This window comes from Wyeomyia smithii, chromosome 2 (genome assembly GCF_029784165.1).
Source record: "Wyeomyia smithii strain HCP4-BCI-WySm-NY-G18 chromosome 2, ASM2978416v1, whole genome shotgun sequence".
NCBI classification, from domain to species: domain Eukaryota; kingdom Metazoa; phylum Arthropoda; class Insecta; order Diptera; family Culicidae; genus Wyeomyia; species Wyeomyia smithii.
In genome coordinates this window covers 50,462,664-50,486,189 of record NC_073695.1, presented here as the reverse complement: position 1 = coordinate 50,486,189, position 23,526 = coordinate 50,462,664, and the positions used below count along the sequence as shown (strand labels likewise).

Genomic DNA, 23,526 nt, shown 5'->3' with positions numbered 1-23,526 from the left:
AGCTAAACTTGAAACTCGATATGGTGTTTTGCACAAACTAACTTTACCGAGCTACAGCCGGTTTTCTTCAATTTTTTTTATAAATGTTCGTTATTAACGTCTTCAGTCGTAATTGATTTTTTTATAAACAAACAACTTTTTGCCATCGAATATGTTAGTATTGCTGGCTGAAACTCACATAGTGGAAGCTGATGCATTTGATCAATATAGTATTCCGGGTTATAAAGTTGCTTTTTGCCTTTCACATTCCAGACATACTGGTGGGGTTGCTATTTACGCCAAGGAATCAGTCAAGTTCAACATTCTATCAAACGAATCTGTCGAAAACAATTGGTTCCTGGGAATATCAGTTCAGAGAGGCATGACGATGGGAAATTTTGGAATAGTCTACCATTTCCCCAGTTCGAGTGACCAGCGTTTTTTGGAAATTTTAGATAACTGGTGGGAAAATTTTGTTGATTTGAATAAATTAAACGTAATTGCTGGTGATTTCAATATTGATTGGCTTGGTGGATCGAACTCGAATCAATTAAAGCAATTAGTCGGTTTTTCCAATCTAAGACAAACAGTTTTTCAATTTACAAGAATTTCCAGACACTCTCGTACCTTGATTGATCATGTGTTCTCCAATTCTCCAATTTTGATAATGTTAATTCCTTCACAGAGGCCGATTATAAAATAACAGACCATGAGACAATTTGTATTTCAATTGAAAACGATCAAAACCGAGAGGATAAAGTAAAAATAAAGTGCTGGAATAGTTATTCGAAACAAGCAATGTCTCAGCTTGTTTCAAGAAGTTTGAATTTTCATCCAATAACTGGAGATTTGGACAATAAAGCAGCTGTTCTAACCAAAACGTTGGAAGACTGTACCAAGAATCTAGTTTCTGAAAAATTTGTTGAGTTACAAAATTCGAACAGCTGGTACTCTTTAGATCTTGTGCGTTTAAAACGTAGAAGAGATAAATGTTATAAAAAATTTTGTAGAAGTAATGATAACGATGATTGGAACAGGTACACCGCGGCGCGAAACATATATTCACGCACCTTGAAAAAGGTTAGATGTGCATATATACAACGGAAGATCGATCAACATCAAAATAACAGCAAAGAGTTATGAAAAACTTTAAAAAAATTAATGAAAAGTAATAATACATTAACACAGTGCATAACTTTTAATGGTATTGAGGAAAACTCCGCGCGAGTTATTGCAAATAAATTTAACAGTTATTTCGTTGGAAGTGTTCAATCGATCAATCAAAGTATTGATGTGGTCAATGAACCTGACGAGATAATACAGCCGATCCATAATAACTGTAGATTTGATGGTTTTCATCCTATTACTTTTGCAGAGTTGAAAGATATTTGTTTCTCTTTGAAGAGATCGGCTGGTATCGACAATGTCAACGCAAAAGTAATACAAGATTGCTTTCATGTAATTGGACACGACCTGCTGGACCTTGTTAACGAATCTTTACAAACAGGGCACGTGCCTGAAGTTTGGAAGGAATCTCTTGTGGTTCCTATCCCCAAAATTACTGGGACGGATAAAGCCGAAGTGTTCCGCCCCATTAATATACTGCACACATTAGAGAAAATTTTGGAGCTAATTGTTAAAGGCCAGCTAATGCATTATTTAAACAGTAATGATTTGCTGATCCCAGAACAATCAGGTTATCGAGAGGGACACTCTTGTGAGTCTGCATTGAATTTGGTGTTAGCAAAATGGAAAGAGAAAATCGAGGCTAAAGAAACTGTTGCCCGCAGCACGCCTTGAATTTCGGGTTTTATAATAAATTCTCTCCGATGTACGGTACTTTAGATTTATTATAAAATTCCTGGTTAGATAATAACTTAAAATTAAGAATAGTTATAAACGAATGTGAAAGTGGGGTTTACCTTTAGTAATTCGGCTGTGGCAACAAACGTGGGATTGGATCCGACTGCGTGAATGATATTAATGATAATCCTAAATAGTATGTGCTGTTACAATTTCATACACCGGATAATTAAATTTTCATATATACCTATGATTTGCGATATCTTAACTATCAACCTTCACCTTTATAAATCAAATCTTATAGACTATCAAATGTTAAATTGAGCACGAGATTGCTAATTAATATTCTGACTGCCAAAGACGAAATGTGAAGCTGTAAGAGCCTTTTCTCTCGATCTACCTATTTTTGCCTGCATTTCCTTTTGCTTGACGTACAGATCCCTCGGCTAAGTAAATTGTGTGGCCGCAAGGGTCATTCGGAGGTGATACATAACTTCACTTTTAAAGTTCCACTGCCAGATGGAGTAGAGCTTGATGTTCGGCGTGGCGTAACTTACAGTCCCCCTCGGAATGCGCAAAGACTTTGTTTCAAGCATGGTTTCCAACGCCTACGTCAAGAACAGCGAGGTTCACTGCCGGCCGTTCATAAATTCCTCCTCTAGGTGTCTGTACGGTCGCGGAACGCACTTGTCCGTCACGCGCTAAATTTACCGATATAATCCTTCCTATTAGCCAACAGTTGCGCGGAAATTTAGGATCCACCACGACGACGATATCGTTCACCTGAATAGGTCTCGTTGTTTTGAGCCATTTTGTACGTCTGGTAATAGTCGGTAAATAGTCACGAAGCCATTGTTTCCAGAACTGATTAGCCAGTGTCTGAGAAAGTTGGTAATTATTTTTCAATACATTCGGGTTGTCGTTTAGGGGAACCAATGGTTTTAATCCGTTAGATGATTGGAGGAGAAAGTGATTGGGTGTTAACACTGGCGAACGATCATTGTCCATTGGGATGCTAGTCAACGGTCGTGAGTTGACGATGTTTTCTACTTCATTCAATGCATTTTCGAGAACTTCAACTGACACTGTTCTGGATCCGATCACCCTATACAGGTTTTGCTTCACGGTCCTTATTAGTCGTTCCCACGCACCTCCCATATGCGGGGCCGCGGGGGGATTGAATTTCCACTCGGTGTAACTGGAAGTAAACTCTTTTATGAGTTTGTTCTGATCAATGTTTAAAACCGCAGTCTCTAGTGTGTTATGTGCACCCTGAAAATTTGTACCGCGGTCACTGTAAATTACTGCTGGAGTTCCTCTGCGACTAAAAATATTTTTGAGTGCCATGATGCAGGAATCTGTAGACAGTGAGTGTGCGATTTGCAGATGGATCGCTCGCGTTGTGAGACACGTTGCAAGGACTCCCCATTTTTTTTCAGTTCGACGACCTAATGACACTTTTATCGGTCCGAAATAGTCCACCCCCATATGAGTAAAGGGTGATGTATATGCGGCAAGTCGCGCCTCAGGTAGCGTGGCCATTAAAGGTGGACGAGGGACTGCACTATCATTTTTGCATTGCTGACATTGCTTTCGTACCTTTTGATATACCACTTTGAGACGTGGAATGTAGTACTGCTGTCGTAGCTCGTTCACGACAGTTTCGTGATTTTGATGATGAAACTTGAGATGAAAATGTGCCACAATCAATTTGGTTATAGTATGTTCTCGAGGTAGGATTACTGGATTTGTGGCCGTTATATCAATGTATTTGCAGGCACCGGTTCGACCCTGCACACGAATAATGTTTTGGTGATCTAGAATTGGGTTGACTCTGTAGATTGGACTACTTTTTGGAAACGGTTTACTTGCCCCGGACTCAATGCTTGCATTCAGTATCGCGATTTCGTCGGTGAACGTATCTTCCTGAGCAATACGATAAAGATAGTTCTGAGCACGAATTCGTTCATCACGGGTTATTGGCCCTTTTATCGGAATTTCCTTCTTAGCTAGTCTTCTCCAATTAAACGCTAATCTATGGATAGATTCTATGCGACGTAGCAGCGTCGACCATCTTGAGAATTTTTCAGGTGAGACTAATGGTTGCACCATCGTCATATGCATCAGCAGGTGCGGACGGAGATCTACATCGGTTTCACCACATTGCTGCGTCAAAACGGGCCACTTATTAGCCGGTTCCCAGAGAAAATCGGGACCGCGAAACCAACGACTGGATGAATCTAGTTTTGGTACTCCGTTCCATTTGGTTCCTTCGTCTGCGACGTCAATTTTGTTGGTATCCAATACCAATCTGTTGTCTCTGTATGCTCTAAGATTTCACTTACTCGAAAGGCGACGAATTGGCTGTATCTCCTATGGTCTGAATTCAGCCAGCAACATACATCTCTCGAATCAGTGTAATAGAATCGCTTTTTTACATCATTAGTTAGCGATTCCAGAATAGTTTTCGTTAGACGCATACCGAGAACAGCCGCTTGTAACTCGGAGCGGGGAATCGAGAGAAATTTAATTGGAGCTACTCTAGTCTTAGCACTTACTAGTACACATTCGATTGAGGACCCCTCTTCGAACCGAAGGTATGTAGCAGCCGCAAAACCGTTTTCGCTGGCATCAACAAATGTGTGCAGCTGAACGTCTGCGTGTTTAGAGCTAGCGGTACGATAGCACCTTCGAACTTCTAATTTCTCGATTTGATGTAGTACTCTAACCCATACCAGCCATTTCTGGAATTCTGGTTCTTTGATTGGGTCATCCCAGCCGATTCCTGAGCGCCAAATGTCTTGCAACAATACTTTAAGATACATCAAAAAATGAGCTATTAATCCCATTGGGTCAAAGGTCAGCATTAACGTGCGAAGGACTTCTCGTTTAGTGGGTCTTCTTCTCCCAGCAAGCAACTCATCTGCATGCCTAGACGATAGTTTGAAAGTGAAGCAGTCTTGCGCTGTGTTCCACCACATCCCGAGGATTTTCTCTGTAGTAACGCCTCCAGTAACGTATAAATTTTTCTCGGTTTCCCGAAGTTCACTTAGTTTGGCCTGTACAACTGATGAATTGGACCGCCAGTTTCTCATTTCGAAACCACCTTCTGTGTGAATCATGTTAACGTCACGTGCGAGTGACAGCGCTTCTTTTTCTGTTTCTACACTTACGAGCATGTCGTCAACATAATGTTGCTTGATTATAGCACGTACGGCCGCGGGAAATTCATTCTCGTATGATGCGGCATGTTTATTTTTCACATATTGAGCCGTACTAGGCGAACAACAGGCCCCAAATGTCATCACCTGCATGATGTATGTATCTGGGTCGCGCCCCCAGAGAAAGCGCTGACAATGTTGATCTTCCTTACGTATAAGTACCTGGTGATACATTTCCCTCAGATCGCCACAGATTGCTACCGGATGTTCCCGGAATTGGATCAAGATACTTAGTAACGATGTTAAATAATCGGGTCCTTTCAACAGAACAGAGTTTAGTGACACTCCGTGTGCCTTAGCGGCTGCATCCCATACCAATCGCGTTTTATCAGGTTTATTGGGATTCACCACTGGAAAAACAGGCAAATACCAAACACGTGTACGATCAAATTGGAGCTCGGCGTTTGATAATTTCCTAATATAACCCTTAGCGAGGTAATCGGTGATTTTTTGGTCCAAAGTATTCCGTAAAGATTCATCCGTTTGCATTCGACGCTCCAGGCATTGCCAACGCTTCAGTGCCATTGTTTTACTGTCGGGTAATCGAACATTATCGTACCTCCACAGTAGACCGGACTCATAACGTTTCCCCTTTTTACACGTTAGTGTGTCCAACATGAGTTGCGCGCGTTCGTCTTCAGAGGAAAGGATTATTCTACTCGGTTTTACTATGCCCATACTATCAATAGAAAAGTACTCTTTCATAGCATTGTGTAGAATGTCTTCGTTTCCCCCGTTGCAAGCACATACATCAATTACATGATGATTGACAACATTGTCATATGAAGTGACTGCACCAGTGCACCCATACACACACCATCCCAGGCGGGTTTTTACGGCTATCGGTTCCTTACGTTTACCTTCACGGCTTTTTAAAACTTGTCCTAATTTAGCATGATCTAGTCCAATTAAGATCCGGGGAGAGATTGCGCAATATGACTGGACTGGCACCCCCTTAAGGTGATCAAATTGCTGTTTTAACTCATCAATATTCATAGTTTGCGGTCGCAGCTGTAATTTTTCCACAGTACGTACGTTTGAAAGTTCAAACTTCGACGTTTTGTTCGATGAACTAGATATTCGAAGATTCAACTTTTGCGATGAGTTCTCGACTCTCTTGGTGTCTCCTGTCCACCTTAGACATAACGATGATGGTTTTCCACTTACTCCTAGTTCCTTGGCAAAATCGTTTTCTAATAAAGTCAATTCAGAGCCGTCGTCAAAAAACGCATATGTTTCTACTGCTTTGCTGGGGCCGTATAGAACGACTGGTATCACTCGGAACAATATGTCGCTAGTTTGTTCACGATGGTAGTTCAGGCTGCCTTCGGCTCGCTCTTCGGAAGGGTTTTGCTCTACAGGCAACTCTCTTGACTTTTTAGATCCGTGAAGGAGAGGGTGGTGTAAGAACGTACATCCATCGATTCCACATATTTTGTTTCGGCAGCGAGAATCATTATGTCGCCTAAGACATTTACGACAGAGTTTGAGCTCTTTAATCGTCGCCCACCTGGAGTCGTAATTAAGATCAACAAATCGTTTGCACTTTGGTAGGGCTAGGCAATTTCCCTTGCAGACTATACAAATATTTGTCGTCTCTTGCGCTTTATTTTCGGTATCGTTATCTGTTTCACCATGAAAGTTCAAAAAACTATCTTTGTTCGAACGACCCTTTATTTCGTGTCTTAAGGCATTTTGCTGTGTTCCAGTCACTGCACTTGCATCTTCCGCCACTGAATATAACCATGACCTAAACTCCAGTAAGGTGGGCACCTGAACACGTCGAGCCGCTCTTGCCCATTCTAGTTTCAATGCAGGTGGAAGCCGTTCTACAAGTTCGTATCTCAGAGAGGCACTGTATACGTAGTCGCTTATCTCACACGCCTGAATGGTGGCACACAAGTTTTTTACAGAAAGAGCGAAGTCAACAATTGTCTCTAACTTTTCTACCTTTGGCGAAGGCAGATTTCTCACCTTCCTTATCACGGCTTGAATGATTGCTTCTGGTTTTCCATACAGCATTTTAAGCGTTGATAAGACGCTTGGAACGTTGCTAGGGTGCAGTAGTTCGCATCTCACTCGGTCAAGGGCCTCTCCCTTCAAACATTTTCGCAACCTCATCATGTTTTCCTCGTTGGAAAACCCACACATCTGACTCGATGTATTAAACATTGCCAAAAATAATGGCCAGTCCTCGGGGTTACCACTAAACTCGGGTAGATCTTTCGGGACCGCGTGGCGAGCTGCTAGTTGGCTCCTATTAAGCAGTACGATTTCATCATCGACAGATTCCGCAAGATCGGCTCGTGACCGACGAAAATTTGGAGTGGAGCGTTGGTCCGGTATAAAATTGTTTACGTTACCTTCTTTATTTATTCGTTCACGGTGGAAAAAAGAGTGGTCACGCGCATCTTGATGCCCCGAGCTGTGTCCGGCTCTTGTTTGCCGCGAGTTCGAAAATCGCAGCGAGGGTTCCCGCGGATTCGGTAACATTTGACTGGCAGGCCTTGGTGGTCGTCGTGGATCTTAACCAGCAGGTCGCATCCGATCTTGAATCGCAGTTTCGCGTCGCGTGGATTGCAAGTTCGCTGGTACTGGTTTTTCCAAATCATCCAACGGGAGCCCCGAATCGTCTCTATTTGCAAAACGATCAGTTGCTTGTATCCAGCTATGAATTTGAGAAGCCTTATCGGCTAATGAACCTATACTTTCATTCTCACTATCACTAGCGTACGCTTCTAGGATGGCATATTTTTGATTTAAATAACGCTGTTCTATTGCCCGGGCTTCATCTAATTTTCTTAATTCTCGTTCCATACTTTTCCGAGCACTTCTTTTACTGGTTCCAGACTTGGCGGTTCGAGATCGCAGTGAAATATTGTCTTTGGAGACTATTTGCTGTTGCCCTTCTTTTTGCTGGCGTGACAGATGTATCTGAGCGAGATGATGTTCCAAACTTGCATCTGCAGTGTGGGATTGCTCTCTGGCGACGCAAGAGAGACAATTCCAATCTAAGTTCTCTATCCCTTGAGTAACTTCGGCACACGTAAAGTGATACCAGCAATCACAACTGTCGCACTGCACCATTTCGCTATTGTCTCGTTCATTGCACATGCCACAATGGTAGTTTCTCAGAGCTCGGTGTGTAACCTCTCTGTCCGTGACATTTGTGTTTGTAGTTTTGCTGGCGCGTTCGATGTTATTCACAGCGATGTCTTGAGAATCAGTCCTATCTTGGTCTGCACCCGGTTTGATTTGTGTCTTGTTTGACATATTCGTCAAAGCTTAAAGGAATTTTATAAATTGTTGCCCGCAGCACGCCTTGAATTTCGGGTTTTATAATAAATTCTCTCCGATGTACGGTACTTTAGATTTATTATAAAATTCCTGGTTAGATAATAACTTAAAATTAAGAATAGTTATAAACGAATGTGAAAGTGGGGTTTACCTTTAGTAATTCGGCTGTGGCAACAAACGTGGGATTGGATCCGACTGCGTGAATGATATTAATGATAATCCTAAATAGTATGTGCTGTTACAATTTCATACACCGGATAATTAAATTTTCATATATACCTATGATTTGCGATATCTTAACTATCAACCTTCACCTTTATAAATCAAATCTTATAGACTATCAAATGTTAAATTGAGCACGAGATTGCTAATTAATATTCTGACTGCCAAAGACGAAATGTGAAGCTGTAAGAGCCTTTTCTCTCGATCTACCTATTTTTGCCTGCATTTCCTTTTGCTTGACGTACAGATCCCTCGGCTAAGTAAATTGTGTGGCCGCAAGGGTCATTCGGAGGTGATACATAACTTCACTTTTAAAGTTCCACTACCAGATGGAGTAGAGCTTGATGTTCGGCGTGGCGTAACTTACAGAAACTATTTTTGCGGTGTTTCTGGATCTAAAACGCGCTTTTGAAACAATTTGTAGGCCCTTATTGTTGCAAACATTAAAGCGCTTTGGTATCGTAGGGACAGCATATAAATGGTTTGAAAGCTATTTGTGTGCTAGAACTCAGAAGACTCGTTTTTATGATCCTGAATCAGTTTCCATTGCTAATACACTGGGTGTACCGCAAGGAAGTGTTTTAGGGCCCATTTTGTTTATAATTTATATTAATGACATGAAGCGAGTTTTACGGTTTTGTGATGTAAATTTATTTGCCGACGACACTGTTCTGTTCATTGCGGCTAAAAATCCAAATGATGTTGAAACACTTTTAAACCAAGACTTACATTATCTGGCGAATTGGTTAAATTTTAAACAACTTAAGCTAAACATTAGCAAAACTAAATATTTGATTATTTCTTCGGCCAACTCCAGACCAGACGTAAATATTGCAATTAATGGTGAGACGATTGATCGCGTGAATGAGTTAAAATATCTTGGAGTAATCATTGATGACAAGTTAACTTTCAAGTCTCACATTGACAACGTCATCAGAAAAATGGCTAAAAAATACGGTATTCTGTGCCGTTTAAAAAATGAATTGACTGTTAGTAGTAAAATTTGTTGTATAAGTCAATCATTTCACCACATATAGACTTTTGCTCATCCATCTTATTCCTTGCAAATAATACACAAATATTGAGATTACAGCGGTTACAAAATAAAGTAATGCGTTTAATATTAAGATGTAATAGATACACTTCCTCGAGTTTCATGCTGGACGCGTTGCAATGGCTTTCTGTGAAGCAACGAGTATATTTTTTGACAATGGTGTTCCTTTATAAAATTTTTAATAATATGCTGCCTCGATATTTGTGTGATCGAATTGATAGGGGAAGTAATTTTCATAGGTACAACACTAGAAACGCGGAAGACGCTAGAACACCACACTTTTTATTTAGTAGATCACAGAACTCTCTGTTGTATAAAGGAATTAACTTTTTCAATTCGATGCCCAGACAAGTGAAACGTGCAGCAACAATGGCGCAGTTTAAAAGGCTTTGTATTTCACACATAAAATCTGTTTTGTAGACAGATTTCAACGAATTTTTTGTTAATTAATAAAGAAGATTGTAATATTTAAGTATATTTTTTTTTTCAAATTTATCCGGTACACTAAGTTATTATGTTCATTGATGATGATGGATTTTTGTTTGAATATAGCTAATAATATTAAATAGTAGAGTTAAAAAAAAATGAGTTGACTACACATGTTTGAGCCACGCGCGCGTAGACTGACAGACAATCTGGATACTGAGTACATCAGGGTTAAACCCCTGAAATTGAAACAAAAGGCATATCGGGTTGATAAGTTGCTTTTTTGGTTTGTAATATTATATATATTTTCATTAAGATTTTTAATATTTATCTGTTTTCACGATTTAGAACAAAGGGTTGGGAGAAAAAACTGAAAAGGCTTGGGTTTGCCTGTGGACTGTATAGCTCGTTATCGATAACTATAGTATCATAGGATCTCTCTCGTAGTTTTGGATCGTTATCCAGAACCAATTCTGATTTGTTAAAGCTCCTAAATGTTAGGTTCGATTCCTAACCAAATCCAGATAATTTTCGGGTTGGAAACGTTTTGGATGAGCCTTGGATCAATGATGTTATTGGAAAATCTTTTTTGAAGTAGAATACTTCTCTCAGGAAGTTCGGCTACATGGGGATGTGAAATGAAAATCTAAAACCGAAAAAAGTGGAAAATATGTCCAATTTCAAATGCTAATAAATCGGTTAATCTTCGATGGATTTCCTTCGTTCTTGCAGCAATAGATTGGAAAATCTTCTAAGATTCTTCCCAAAAGAAGATAATTGTAATTTTATTATTCACACTATTGTACCATTGAAAATAGTCAAGCCTTGTCAAAACGAAAAATTCGACCTCTGATTGGTCATTATATGCTTGCTTCCCAAGCACGGTCGACAAAATCATATACCTTGCAATTGAAAACATGCTATTTGGCCTATATAAGAGCCTGTTTCAGCCGAAGCCGCTCATAATAGTTCAAGACAGCGACAACAGCAGTCGTCCTTCCTTGGCAGCAGCATTAGCCTTGTGGTTGGTCACCACGTCTCAGGAGCAGCGCGGTTCTTCTCAGCGTGTGTCGCCAGACTGCCATTATTCCCCCCGTGTTGGGGCAACATGAAGATTGCCATCAGGAAATCTAATTTTGAACATCAAAATGCCTATTTCAAGGCAAATAAACAAGTCATTGAAAGTTAATAATTTATTGTCAACGCAAGCAAGCATTCTGTGTTGGATCCTAGCAATTTAAATCTGTCGCGCCCGTCTAATTCACTGAATGTGAAATTCACTGTGCATGTTGTTCGTATATCTTAATTCCCCCACTGTTAGGGCAGCTCAAAGGTTGTGATCAGCAACCGATTTTGAACCGCAAAATGCCTTTTTCAAGGCAAACAAACGAATAATTAAAGGTTAATAATTTTCTGGCATCAACATAAGCGGACATTCTGTGCGAAATGCAATCAAATTCTGTTGTAGTTGTCTAATTTTCACTTTATTTAGTAAACCCCCCACGGTAGGGGCAGCGCAAAGGCTGCGATCAGCATAACCGACTTTGAATAATAAACTGTCCTGTTAGAACGCATTCACAAAAGCAGTTAGTTCGACTATGCAGAGCTAATATGAAGTCGATTCAATCAATCAAGCATGAGCAGAATTTTGTCGTCTCCCAGCTGCCAAGTTGCAACATGATGCAACACGCAACAGCGAGCAAACGAAATCGCTTGATGTTACAAACCGCAATAAGATACGGGTTAAAACCGTTGCGTGTGCGAGAGCAAGAGCACCATCGGTGTTTATTCGCTGGATACAAAAATCAAATGCGAATTGTGGAATAATTTGCCTTAAGAACATTAGGGAATGGAACAACTGAACTGAAAGGCGTGGCCTATTTCGTAGCACCCACCCTTCGACTATAAAAGAGTGTTTCTGGGAAAACTAGCTACATTCATTAGTCGGAAGGTGAGCTGGATGGACCGTCCGGGTTGCGCCTGTGGCTGCCTTCAAATTAAACAAATCACTTGCCCTGTGGTTGGTCACCACGTCTCAGGCCTCTGCCTGAGAACGAACGCCAACGCGAGCGATCGGGCGAGATTTTTGCCGTACATCAGCCGGCACTTCCTCAAATGGAAAAGTTGGATCATTTTGTTCAGAAGAATATTACTGTCGGTAATATTACAGAGATGCGATTGCATTATATCCGATAGGGAATTGAACAATTGTTCTTTTGAGGACAAATAAAACACTTAGTTTGAAGAGTTAATGGTTTTGGGTACCAGTAGCAGTATGGTATATCTCCCAGATGGTCTCGAGGTACGATGCTGGCCTAACAAGCCAGTCGTCGTAGGTTCAAGTCTCGTCTCGGGAGAGACTGTTAGTGTCAGTAGGATCGTAGCGCTAGCCCTGCAATTGTCCTGTACACTAAATGGTCGGCCGCGAAGTCTGTGTATAAATAAACAGAAGGTCATGTTCCGAATCGGAATGTAACACCAAGGCTTTGCTTTGCTTTGTAGCAGTATGGTAACAGCCTCAGCGGTAGGTGCAGCCGGTACTTCCATGAGGCGGATGTTATAAGGAAGTAAATGGAAGCAGCACGGCGAAACAGTTCGGGTGTGCTTAGACGCGCGTCGTTTTTCGTTGTTGATATTATTCCCCACATGAAACGACGCGCTTTCGTACGATAGCGGCGGTATAAGCGGTAGATGCATTTGTCAACACCTACTTTAGTAAAGCTGAGTCTAATTTTCAATGTGAAAACACCTTTCTATTGTATTGGCCGTGCGCATTAGGCCTCTGCCAGGCTAAACGCGAAAAGCGGCGCGAACCGATTCGCCCGGCCGTAGGTTAATGTACAGCCGTAAATAGAGCTGTGTAATAGTATTATACTTCAACCTTGCGGTCGTGGCTTTGCACACAACCCTCCTGTGATTTTTTTTTTAATTTTCAAATTATTGGTATTCTTTTGAAGGGTTACTATGTCTGTATTAATAACCAGTCCGTTATTTGTTTGCCTACTGGTTACATTGTAAGTCTTTAAATAATATCTTTCTTAGATAAATCGACCAGCTCAAACCGATGTAGGGGTATGAGGTGGGACCATCATCATCATCAAATCAAATAACTGTACTATTGAAAAATTACAATTTCAATGCATATAAAAATTGCTACACACCTAAAAAAATCCAAACTGCTTATTTACTCGAGCAAAAAGGTTTATAATCCCTATCATGCTCTTGACGTTTTCATAGTCTATCCTCATTGAGTTTCAACAGGTACTGCCTTATTCCACCACTTGACAACCTAATTTTAATGGCAATGCCATGACATTACAGAAATTATTGGACATGTAACTATAAATTAACGTTCATAATCAACTGACAGTGGTTTGGCTAACTTTAGTTTTCATTTACATGCTTGATATCTTTGATACTATGTCCTCCTTACATCTCAAAATTGCCTTCCGCCCTTTATTAGGTTTTTGGCGGCTTTGTCGATGCACCTGCACCAGAACCTTCAGCCTAACTAGCCTAACTAGACTAACAGACATAACACTTCGAACAAATTTCCAATAAAATCATCGTTCGGATGATTTCAGTACTTTATGTCAGTAACACTAGCACCACAGACTAACAGACGTAACACTGGAACCTAGCTCCATCGCCACAGAAAAACGATCATTTCGAATTTCCAATCGAATAACAGTCATCGCGCGAAAACGCCGTCTGGGGCGCTTTCATGCAATTTCACCCACATTTTGTGGTTCCCCATTTGAAACATGCAGTAACGCTAGCGCTGATGTCGAAATACATGACGCAGCGCGAACACGGCAGCAGATGGTGCTAGTGTTACTAACGTAAAGTACTAGAATCATCCGGACGATGATTTTATTGAACATTTGTTCGAAGTGTTATGTCTGTTAGTCTGTGCTAGCACCATCTGCTGCCGTGTTCGCGCCGCGTTATGTATTTCGACATCAGCGCTAGCGTTACTGCATGTGTCAAATAGGGAACTACAAAATATGTATGAGATTGCATGACTGCGCTCCGGGCGGCGTTCTCGCGCGATGACTGTAATTCGATTAGAAATTTGAAATGATCGTTTTTTTTTGTGACGATGGAGCTAGATTCCAGTGTTACGTCTGTTAGTCTGTGCTGTAGCCATGTGCACCAGAACTTTTAACACGTGTGCCAAATATTGGTTAAGACGCAGTTAGCTTTGATTTCCTTAAGACTGGCTTCATACCAGGCGAGAGTGGAGAACCACAGACTAACAGACATAACACCTCGAACAAATTTTCAATAAAATCATCGTTTGGATGATTCCAGTACTTTACGTTAGTAACACTAGCACCATCTGCTGCCGTGTTCGCGCTGCGTCATGTATTTCGACATCAGCGCCAGCGTTACTGCATGTGTCAAATGGGGAACTACAAAATATGTATGAGATTGCATGACAGCGCCCCAGACGACGTTTTCGCGCGATGAATGTTGTTCGATTGAAAATTTGAAATGAACGTTTTTTGTGGCGATGGAGCTAGGTTCCAGTGTTACGTTTGTTAGTCTGTGGGAGAACTAAAAGCAAAGGTTACTTGTAGTCAGAACAGAACAGGACACACAAAAAATAACAAACTTTAGTGTACCTCAGGTTCAGAGTTTGCTTGGGAAAAAGGCAATTTGAGTAACTTTCGTTTGTCGTGCGCGTGACTGAAAGACAAGCAAACTATATATATATTCCGATTCCGATATCTATCATAAATACCTAAGCTACTAACAAACCCCATTGTTTTAAAAAAATGAGGTGCTTTCTTGCAATCATTAGCGATATTGCCTACTGTGCAACGCACGGGCTGTTTAAATTAGACGTCAATGATCAATTTGAAAACAAACTTCAAATTGTTGTTTATGCTATAGAAATCGACCTTCCGAATTTCGTTTAGCAGTTAGTCTCCAAAGTTTTTTTTTTCTCGAAAAAAGTTCCCATACAAAATTCTAGCTCAATCGTGTTGCAGCCTCTCTTCCAGAACCAGATATAGGTGTGTTGGGGCAGGTCGAGGTTCAGCGTCGTTGGTTATTGGGTATTCTTGATCCCAGAATCATTAAACTTGCCACGCATAAGACTTCTCAGCAATCAAAAACTATCGTGGACTTTTATCACAAGAAAGAACTTTATTTTTATACTCTACTGCGTATTATATTTGGACCACTTAATTTTATTCACGGAGCTATGGCAAGGCTAACCTTTCTTTATCGGATGTCGCTTATCAACTGAACTGGTGGCGACGATCACGATCTAGCATCGGCGCCACGATCGAGTAATTGATAAATGAGAGAGAGAGAATTCAATTCAGTGCTGATGGGTTCGGATCACATGATCGAACAAACTAAATAATCTAAACAAACAGGTGCTTATTACGAGAGTCACTTCACGGTGAAATCAGAGTGAAGTGAATACAGCCCTATTACCAGACTCACGTGAGTGAGAAAAACGTTGCAAAGTGAAATCTGCCGTAAAATCTGGGTGCCATATCACTAGGGATACCATCCGTCCTGATTTAGCGGGACATTTCCTGATTTTGTAATCCATTTGGAACGACCTGATTTACTTTTCATATTTTAGCATTTGTCCTGATTTTTCTGAATGATGCCGGATATTCAAAAAAGTAGCAAATTGTTCAGTATTTTCATCCTTACTCCGGGAAGAAACGAACTTATTTCGAAAGAATTTTTTCTTTGGTTGAATCTTGACGAGAGAAATTGTCTAGTCGTTGAAACCGTTAAACGTTTTTTGACAATTGTAAGGTTTAATTCAAACAGTTTACTAGTGTTGCATTTTTTAGGTATTCACTAACGCCTAATGAATCAAAGTTGCCAAATTAAATCGTATTTTGAAGTGCAAATCTCAAAATACGTGTTTTATTTATTGATACCTCAAAAAATAAAAATAGCTTAGATCAAATTTTTGCTGGAAAAAAGTTGTCCTGATTTTTAACTCTGACCAAATGGTAACCCTAGTTACACGTCAATTTGATTTAATTTCGTTCCAGAATTTTTTACCTGTATGTATGTATGTAAGTAGTAGCCACCATCAGTTCAAGGCTATGCCTACGGATGCAAGAAGATTGACTGTAGAATCGAATTTGTTAATCTGGCAACCTTCACGTTTATGTTGTTCCGAAGGGCCAAAAAGGATTGGGTGGACCCGTAAGCAAATTCTCTTACGCGCTTTCCACGGTTAGTGAAGACTTCCCCTCCAACATAAACATCCAGTTACATAATCAACACCTACGCCGTACAAACTGAACTTGCCTGATGGTTTGTTTGTTAGAAGGGTGCATTAAACATTTCTCAGGCCTTTAGGGAGAAAAACAGTTTCTCCCAGGTGATTCAGGCAGTCACACCACGTCCGTCCTCCAGCCATCAATTTGTTTAATACCCTGATGCCCCTCCCACCCGTGTTATATGATGTATGAAATATGTTTAAGCTTTATACAATATACTATAGTATAATAAATTGATAATTCAGCGAGAAGAACATACCTTAGTATTGATTAATTCATTACTTGCATGAATCCTACGCTCCGTGTATTTCATAGGAAACCGTATCCATACTACTCACCAATCTCGCCTTGTTTTAGTTCCTTCCTTTAACTTCTTCTACACTTATCCTCCGCTGTCTTGGCCTTCCATGATTCCGATGCTCACTTCTCATGTAAATATACAAGGATATGCCTTTTAATAGTATTAATTTGATTTACTTTGAACTTTTAGCTTTCACTTTTGACCTGCATTCTTTACATTTAACTATTTACTTTTAGCTTTAGATTGCAACTTAATTTTTTTGTTTTTTATTTTGAGCTCTAAACTTCGAACCTTAAAGGTTAAAAACTTTTTTTTTGTTTAATTTTTCATTTCAAAGCTTAACTTTTATCTTTTACCTTTTAATTTTTGCCTTTAAATCTTTATTTTCGGAGTTTTAGTTTTGATTTTTTTTTAATTTCTTATGTTTACCTTTTACTTTTCTTTTATATTGAATTTTTAACTTTGAACATTATTTCTGTTAATTTTTTTTACTATTATTTTTTTAACTTTTGCTTAGTGATTATTTATACTTTTTGCTTTTAATTTCCATTTTTTTTCCATCTTTTATAATAAATTAAAAGTATTTTTTTCTACGCCAGTTGCCTATTACTTTTTACATGTACTTTAAATGTTTTGTAGTTGAAAACTGGTTTTTTATGATCATTAATCTGATTTTTTTTCCAATATTTACATCATATTTTACTGTGTATTTTTTTTTATTATTTATTCTTTTTGTTCAAATATTATATTTATTTTTCTTATTATGTTGAGCCAGCGTCAAGACACTTATTGTATTCGAGTTTACGTTGACCGACCAGTGCTGATCTCTATTCCAGTAACTCTATACTAATCTGTTTTTTTCCTTATTATTTCCCAAGTCGACTTCTAAACTCCGTTATTGTAACTTCCAATCGCGAAACGCATCTCTACTAATGTTTTGTGTTAAGGTCTGTGATTGTACGCGTTTGTGTGAATGTATGCTTCTGAATGTATTATATATGTGTCCCATATATGAATGTATGTTTGCAATGCTTAGGTTCTTGTCTGTATGTGCACGTTTTGCGGGCCTAGTGTGTTACTGTTTTTTGTTTTGTTTTTTTTTTTATGTATGTAAACGCATGTACTTTATACATGTATTTTTTTACCCTTGCTGCTGATCTCACTTCTCACATCCCTGCATTCTCGTCCGTTTCTAACTCTCCGTCTGAAATTTCGCTATTTTCCTTTCCATATATTTCCTCTGCTTTATTTTTTAGTCTCTCCTTGTTTATTACCAGTTGGTGCCATTCTGTGTCACTGCTGTATTGCTGCAAATCATGTTCTAGTGAGTTTTTCCATGTAAAACTTGGTCTCCCTTTTTTTTCTTTCTGAAGTTTAGTCTGTATGCTAACTTTAGTGGATGGTTGTTTTCTCTCCTTTGAATGTGACCATAGTATTTGATACGACCCAATCTAATCCTTCGATTTATTGTTCTACCTGATAATGCCTTTCTCTTATTTAGTTCGCTTACTTTTTGCTTTCTGCAGTGCTTCCAAATATCCCTTAAAATCATTTTTTCGTATCTTGCCAGTTGTTGCCTATTCCTTTTCGTCAAGGTAGTTACTTTAGTTCCATATGCCATTGCTGGTGCTATGACCGTATTGTATATTAGTTTGCCAATATCCCAAGGTGGATTGAATTTTCTGCAAAATTCGACTACTGTCTTCGATGCTCTTGTTGCATTAACGCATCTCTGCCTTGTTTATCGGTACTTTATTGTTACCCGCTTTCTCTTTCGTATAACTTTCAGGTTCGGATGGCGAATTTTATGACGCTCACGCAGCCAACAAGTTAGATGACGTTTCCGCGGATAATCTGCACAGATTCCCCAGCGTTAACCAAGAGCACAATGACGAAACAAAAGCTAATCGTGTCGGTAGTAGTGATGCATTAGGCGAAGCGGAAATCAATTTTCTAGCTAAATTAAGGCAACGACAGCGGGAAAGCCAGCCGGTTCCGGCGGTAGGCATATTGGCGAGGAATCCCGTGAAAGATCAGACAGCGGCAGCAGAAAACTATGACGACTGGCAGTTGCAATTGCTTGCCAGTTTGAATAATCCTGCCTCATTTGCCGCTCTCGAAGAGATAAATCAGACACCGTCCTTCGATGGTGACCTTGGCACAGTGCTGAAGTTTCTGGCACAGTACACCGGTGAAGCAGCGGCGTTCGATCCAATGACACCGGATGAGTTCAACGATAACGGTGGAAAGCGGGCAGCCGCATTGAGATCCACCATGGCTAGACGGTCCCATTCCTCCAAGGAACCTGAACCCTTCGCGCCGTCTATCAGTATTGGTGAGTTTTACGGTACGGTCGAGCAGAAGTATATTTATTTTCTAACTTTTATTCGATTAATGAAATGTTATAAATGCACTTGCATGGCTGTATGTTACATTTGATTATAATATTAGTATCGTTATAGTTTCTTTAATTGACTGATATCAATTATAGGTATTCATCTGTATCAGAAAAAATCTGAGTGTTTTATTATTATGACAATCATTACATCTATTTTCTCAGATATAAATCTTAATGAATAGGTTATTTGAACAAATGTGTGAAAATAACATGTTTTGGAGATCTTGACAATTCAGATTTATCAATTCAGTTAAAATTCGATAGAAAAGTATTCAATTTTGTATTTTTTTTGGAACGTTTTAATCGTTTAAATGTTTCTAAATTCCGGGTACATTTCGAAATTCTGGAGAAACTCATACTTAGTACCTCGGTTCTAATCTGGTAATGTCATTCGATGGCTTTGCATGCTATCGAAATAATAAACATGCTCCATAAAATCCTCCATTTCATGAATCTTATCTTACCGGACGTAATTGTTCGGCAAAGGTAGGTGAAAAGTACTCTATGCCTTTTTTGTATGCTCATGCATCTACCTACGCTGCCTAGCAGACAAGTCTTTCCTAGACGTATGCTCAATTCATGTTTGATGTTCTAAAAGACCGTATCAATTGTGCAAACATTCTTGGAAAACTCCAATTCAATACCCCTATGCGAGCCCTTCGTCCAGCTGAATTTTTTCGCAGATCGAATCACCCTCTATGGAATGAACAAACCGATATGGCCCTACACGTTGGATGTGTCTTGTAATCATTTTAATGTGTCATATATGTTTGATTTTCGTCGAAATATGTGTTTAGACTAATAACTAGTAGATAAGTTAAATTTATACCCAATTCAAACACTTTACTACATCTGGACACTATTGAAACCATGATGCATTGAAATACCACATTGAATAGCTAATACGTTTACAAGCATCACCACAAACTTTCATATTATTCAATAAATTGTTTTCGAGTTTAATAGACGCAAGTTTTGCCCTAGAGCTCAAACTGAAAAAAAATAAAGATTATAGCTTTTTAACCATTTCTGTGAATCTTGGTGATTAATTTTTCAGGGTCAATTCAACATTAGGAAAAATTAAAAATATCGAAATTCATTTCCATTGCATTGCACCATTCACGGTCCACTCATCCATGCATGTAAGCCGTCATGCAAGCCTTGTTCATCACCACTTGGCGTTTCTTTGGTTGTTACTCGCAATCTATAAAGTACAATTTTGGAAGTAACAAAAATGTCATTTTTTAACCGCCTGCTGCATGTGCACTCCGTAGTCCTTCTAACACCACTAAAATAGTTTCTAATTACCAGCTAAAGACCGTGGGCAAATGGCTGGGCAGTGCGCACCACCAGTACTTCTTGTATTTGCAGGCATAAAATTGTGGTCCGTAGCATCCTGCCCAGCAGCTTCTATCCCCACATCCTACGACCTTTATTTGTGCGAAATTTTACTTTGCTATACACTACAGCAAATATTTGCTCAAAACTCTGTTTGCTTGAAGTATAGCAAAGCCTCTTTGCTCATTTGATAGCAAACAATATTTCGTCTGTCGTAAAGCAGGTATTAGACGAAGCAAATATTTGCTATTTTTCAATACAGATTTAATTTTGTGCAAATGAAAATCGTACCAAAAATAGCAAATATTTGCTTCGTCTAATACCTGCTAAGAAAGGGTGATCTCAAATAAGAAAGTGCGTTTTTAGTTTGCCTTAATGATTAATGGCCTTAACGGAAACTCGTAGCATGTGGAGGCGATTGGGAGAAAAAAAACGAACGAGTATGTTACGGTTAACTTTTCTCAGAACTAGAAGATTTCTATGATCTGGCAGTAAAAAGCACCCACCATTGTACTAAAAAATTCGCATATACATACTATATTTTACACACTTTTTTGTGGATATATTCTTCTTCTAAACATATAAAAATGCAGTCTGTCTGTCTGTCTGTCTGATCCATATAAGCTCTGAAACTACTGCACCGATCGGTGTGAAATTTTGTATATAGGGGTTTTAGGGGCCGGAACCAAATTTGGCATGTGGATATTTTTAGGAGTAACAAACATGTCCATAATAGTTTGACACCCCTTCCTCTTCTGGAAGGGTGGGGTTTCCTACACATGAAACACAACACGTAATTTGATATGTTGAGGTTTTTGAGAGCAAGGAAAATTTGCATGGTGGTTCGACACCCCTCCCTCTTCTGATAGGGCAGGTTCATGCAAATGAAAATCAAATTTTTCCACAACTCAAGAACTAATCAAATAAATGGAACCAAATTTGGTATGTTGGGGTTTCAATAAGGACGTGCTCACAGATTTATCATGTGTGAAGACATTTTCGTGTAGTGTGAAGATATATGGAAAAATAACCTGTCATCCTTGTGCCATGATTTCTTGTCGGCAGTGATATATTTAAATCACTTACGGTTGGTAAATTTTGAAATCGATTTTTCCGATAGTTCTGTTGTTTAAATTAAATAAAGTCGACGAGCATGTATTTCTTTTGATATTTCCTATCAAATAAAATAATAATATACATACCCCTAAAAATACCTTATTGTAGGGTAAGCAGTGCGATCCGACTGACACTAACAGTATTTCCCGTGCCAGAATTCTAATAAACGACGATTGGGTTGTTAGATCAGCTGGGTGATGAATGTGTCAAATTCATACAGTGTTCACAGATTTTGTTTTGCTCGGATGAAAGGCCAACACTAGATTCTGCCCCGTATGCTCTACAGCTCAAATTTTAATGTTAATTAATTAAGAGCATAATTATAATCGAGTTATAACTACATGTTAAATTAATTTCCATTGATTTTCGTCAGCATGGTTTTCGAAATGTTTACTCCGTTTCTTGGAACCTAATGAATTGGAACAAGCCATTGTTATTTTCTTTCGAATAAATGTTCTAATTTGATGTCACAAATCAAGAACGATGTGTTTACTTAAACAACAATTGATTGATCACAGGTGACGATATATTAATTGTTAACCAGCAGGTACATTGGTTGTTTTCAATTAGAGACAAATATCCTATATATAGCAGCCAGCTTCCATGGCATGCATCTCATCAGTCATTCCTGGTTTTTACCTGCTGGCATTGTTTCACTCGAAATGCACCTGAACGATGGCAGCCCGTGTAGGCGTTTTACTCGAAAGAAAGTCTACTAATCCATTTACATGGCTAACAATGATCTAATTTTTTAATCACCGCAGCACATGATGAATGGCTTGTACTGTAGAGCATACTGATATGTAGCATGCAAATTTAGATTGATTTATGGTGTGTAATACTCGTGAATGCTATTGTGAATGATTGTTTCGTGTGTGGTTGTATAAAATAGGTGTGAGATTTTTTATGTTGATGATACTATTTTGATTGTTTTTAGGGGCGCTTACAAATCTGGGCGATTTTTTTCAACACTTGAAGCACAACCTCGAATCGCTAGAATCCAAAAACCTTTCCCACGACCAGGTCAAACTGCTTGAAGGTCACAACATGGTTTCGAATCTTCGGAAAGGTAGGTAAAATTCATTCCAAAACTGAGAAGCTAATATATTAAACGATCCATTAACTGGCGGTTAACAATTCACTTGCAGAATTTATCGAAGACTACCCAAAGCCTACAGGCAGTGCAGCATTTCTTCACGCCATTCGGTAAGAAATAAATTCAAGACTAAGATTTTGTTCTTTCCAAAAACGTTTGGTTTTGTTTGCAGCAATTATCGTCCTTCTCACCGAATACGAGCGCTAGTATCAACCGTACCGGATCTTTACCGAGGAACAAATTATCACAATCCGGCGTGGAAGTATATCGGAATAGGAAAATGAGCTTCCCGATGATTTTTCGTCAACTTTCCTCGACATCATGTTAATAGATCGTGCTGAATAGACTACTGGGCTTGCCATACGAATTCCGTTATAAGCTTATTTACTTTGAATCGAACTCTGACTATCAATGGTACAATGATTAAAAAAAAACCTATCCAAGAACAGTGCTGATACAGAAAATATAGTGCAATGATGGCTGATATACCGTGGATCAAAATATTCATGTCAGTAGACTTTAATGAGCTAAGGAATACCTTCGATGTGTGGAATAAATTAACTTTTTCTCTCAATATCGACGTGGCAGTTTCCCTTGTTCACTACATAAAGTTTATTTTTGTTCGAGATACAATGACTGTATTGAGAGTTGTAAACAAAATAGATTATTATGAAGTATGAAAGGACTGGCGTAAAATATTTACGCGCTACACTACGCTCTCGGAATTTGGCTATCTGTTTATTAGACACAGACCTCACCCACGCACATAGGAGTACGTAGAACAAAAACCTGGCCAAAATTATTCTAATGAGTTTTCAGATAGCAAATGCGTCGAATGCTATGTATTTAGACATAAAAACTTATTATTAACAAGATTCAATCAAGTTAGATCACCTAGCAGTGATAAAAGAACTTTCCTCTGCTATTACTCTGGAATTAAAATAAGAAAGCTTCTACAAATATAGTGAGAGCATGACCTGGTGTTTACTTTTTTGCCAGTAATAGATTA

The 23,526-nt window shown here is 39.1% G+C and overlaps 1 protein-coding gene across 2 annotated transcripts in view; it reads left to right on the top strand.

The window, feature by feature from the left end:
• Positions 1-23,091, top strand: part of LOC129724541 (uncharacterized) — a 30,976-nt gene extending 7,885 nt beyond the window's left edge. The window contains exons 2-5 of one of the 2 annotated variants that reach the window (XM_055679526.1): positions 18,359-18,904; positions 22,359-22,490; positions 22,570-22,627; positions 22,690-23,091. In XM_055679526.1, the coding sequence (XP_055535501.1) occupies positions 18,359-18,904; positions 22,359-22,490; positions 22,570-22,627; positions 22,690-22,801 (848 nt within the window). In that variant the 3' untranslated portion in view covers positions 22,802-23,091. Of the gene's footprint in view, positions 1-18,358; positions 18,917-22,358; positions 22,491-22,569; positions 22,628-22,689 lie in introns of both variants that reach the window. The other variant, XM_055679525.1, reaches the window with a different exon arrangement.
• The last annotated feature ends 435 nt before the right edge of the window (positions 23,092-23,526 follow it).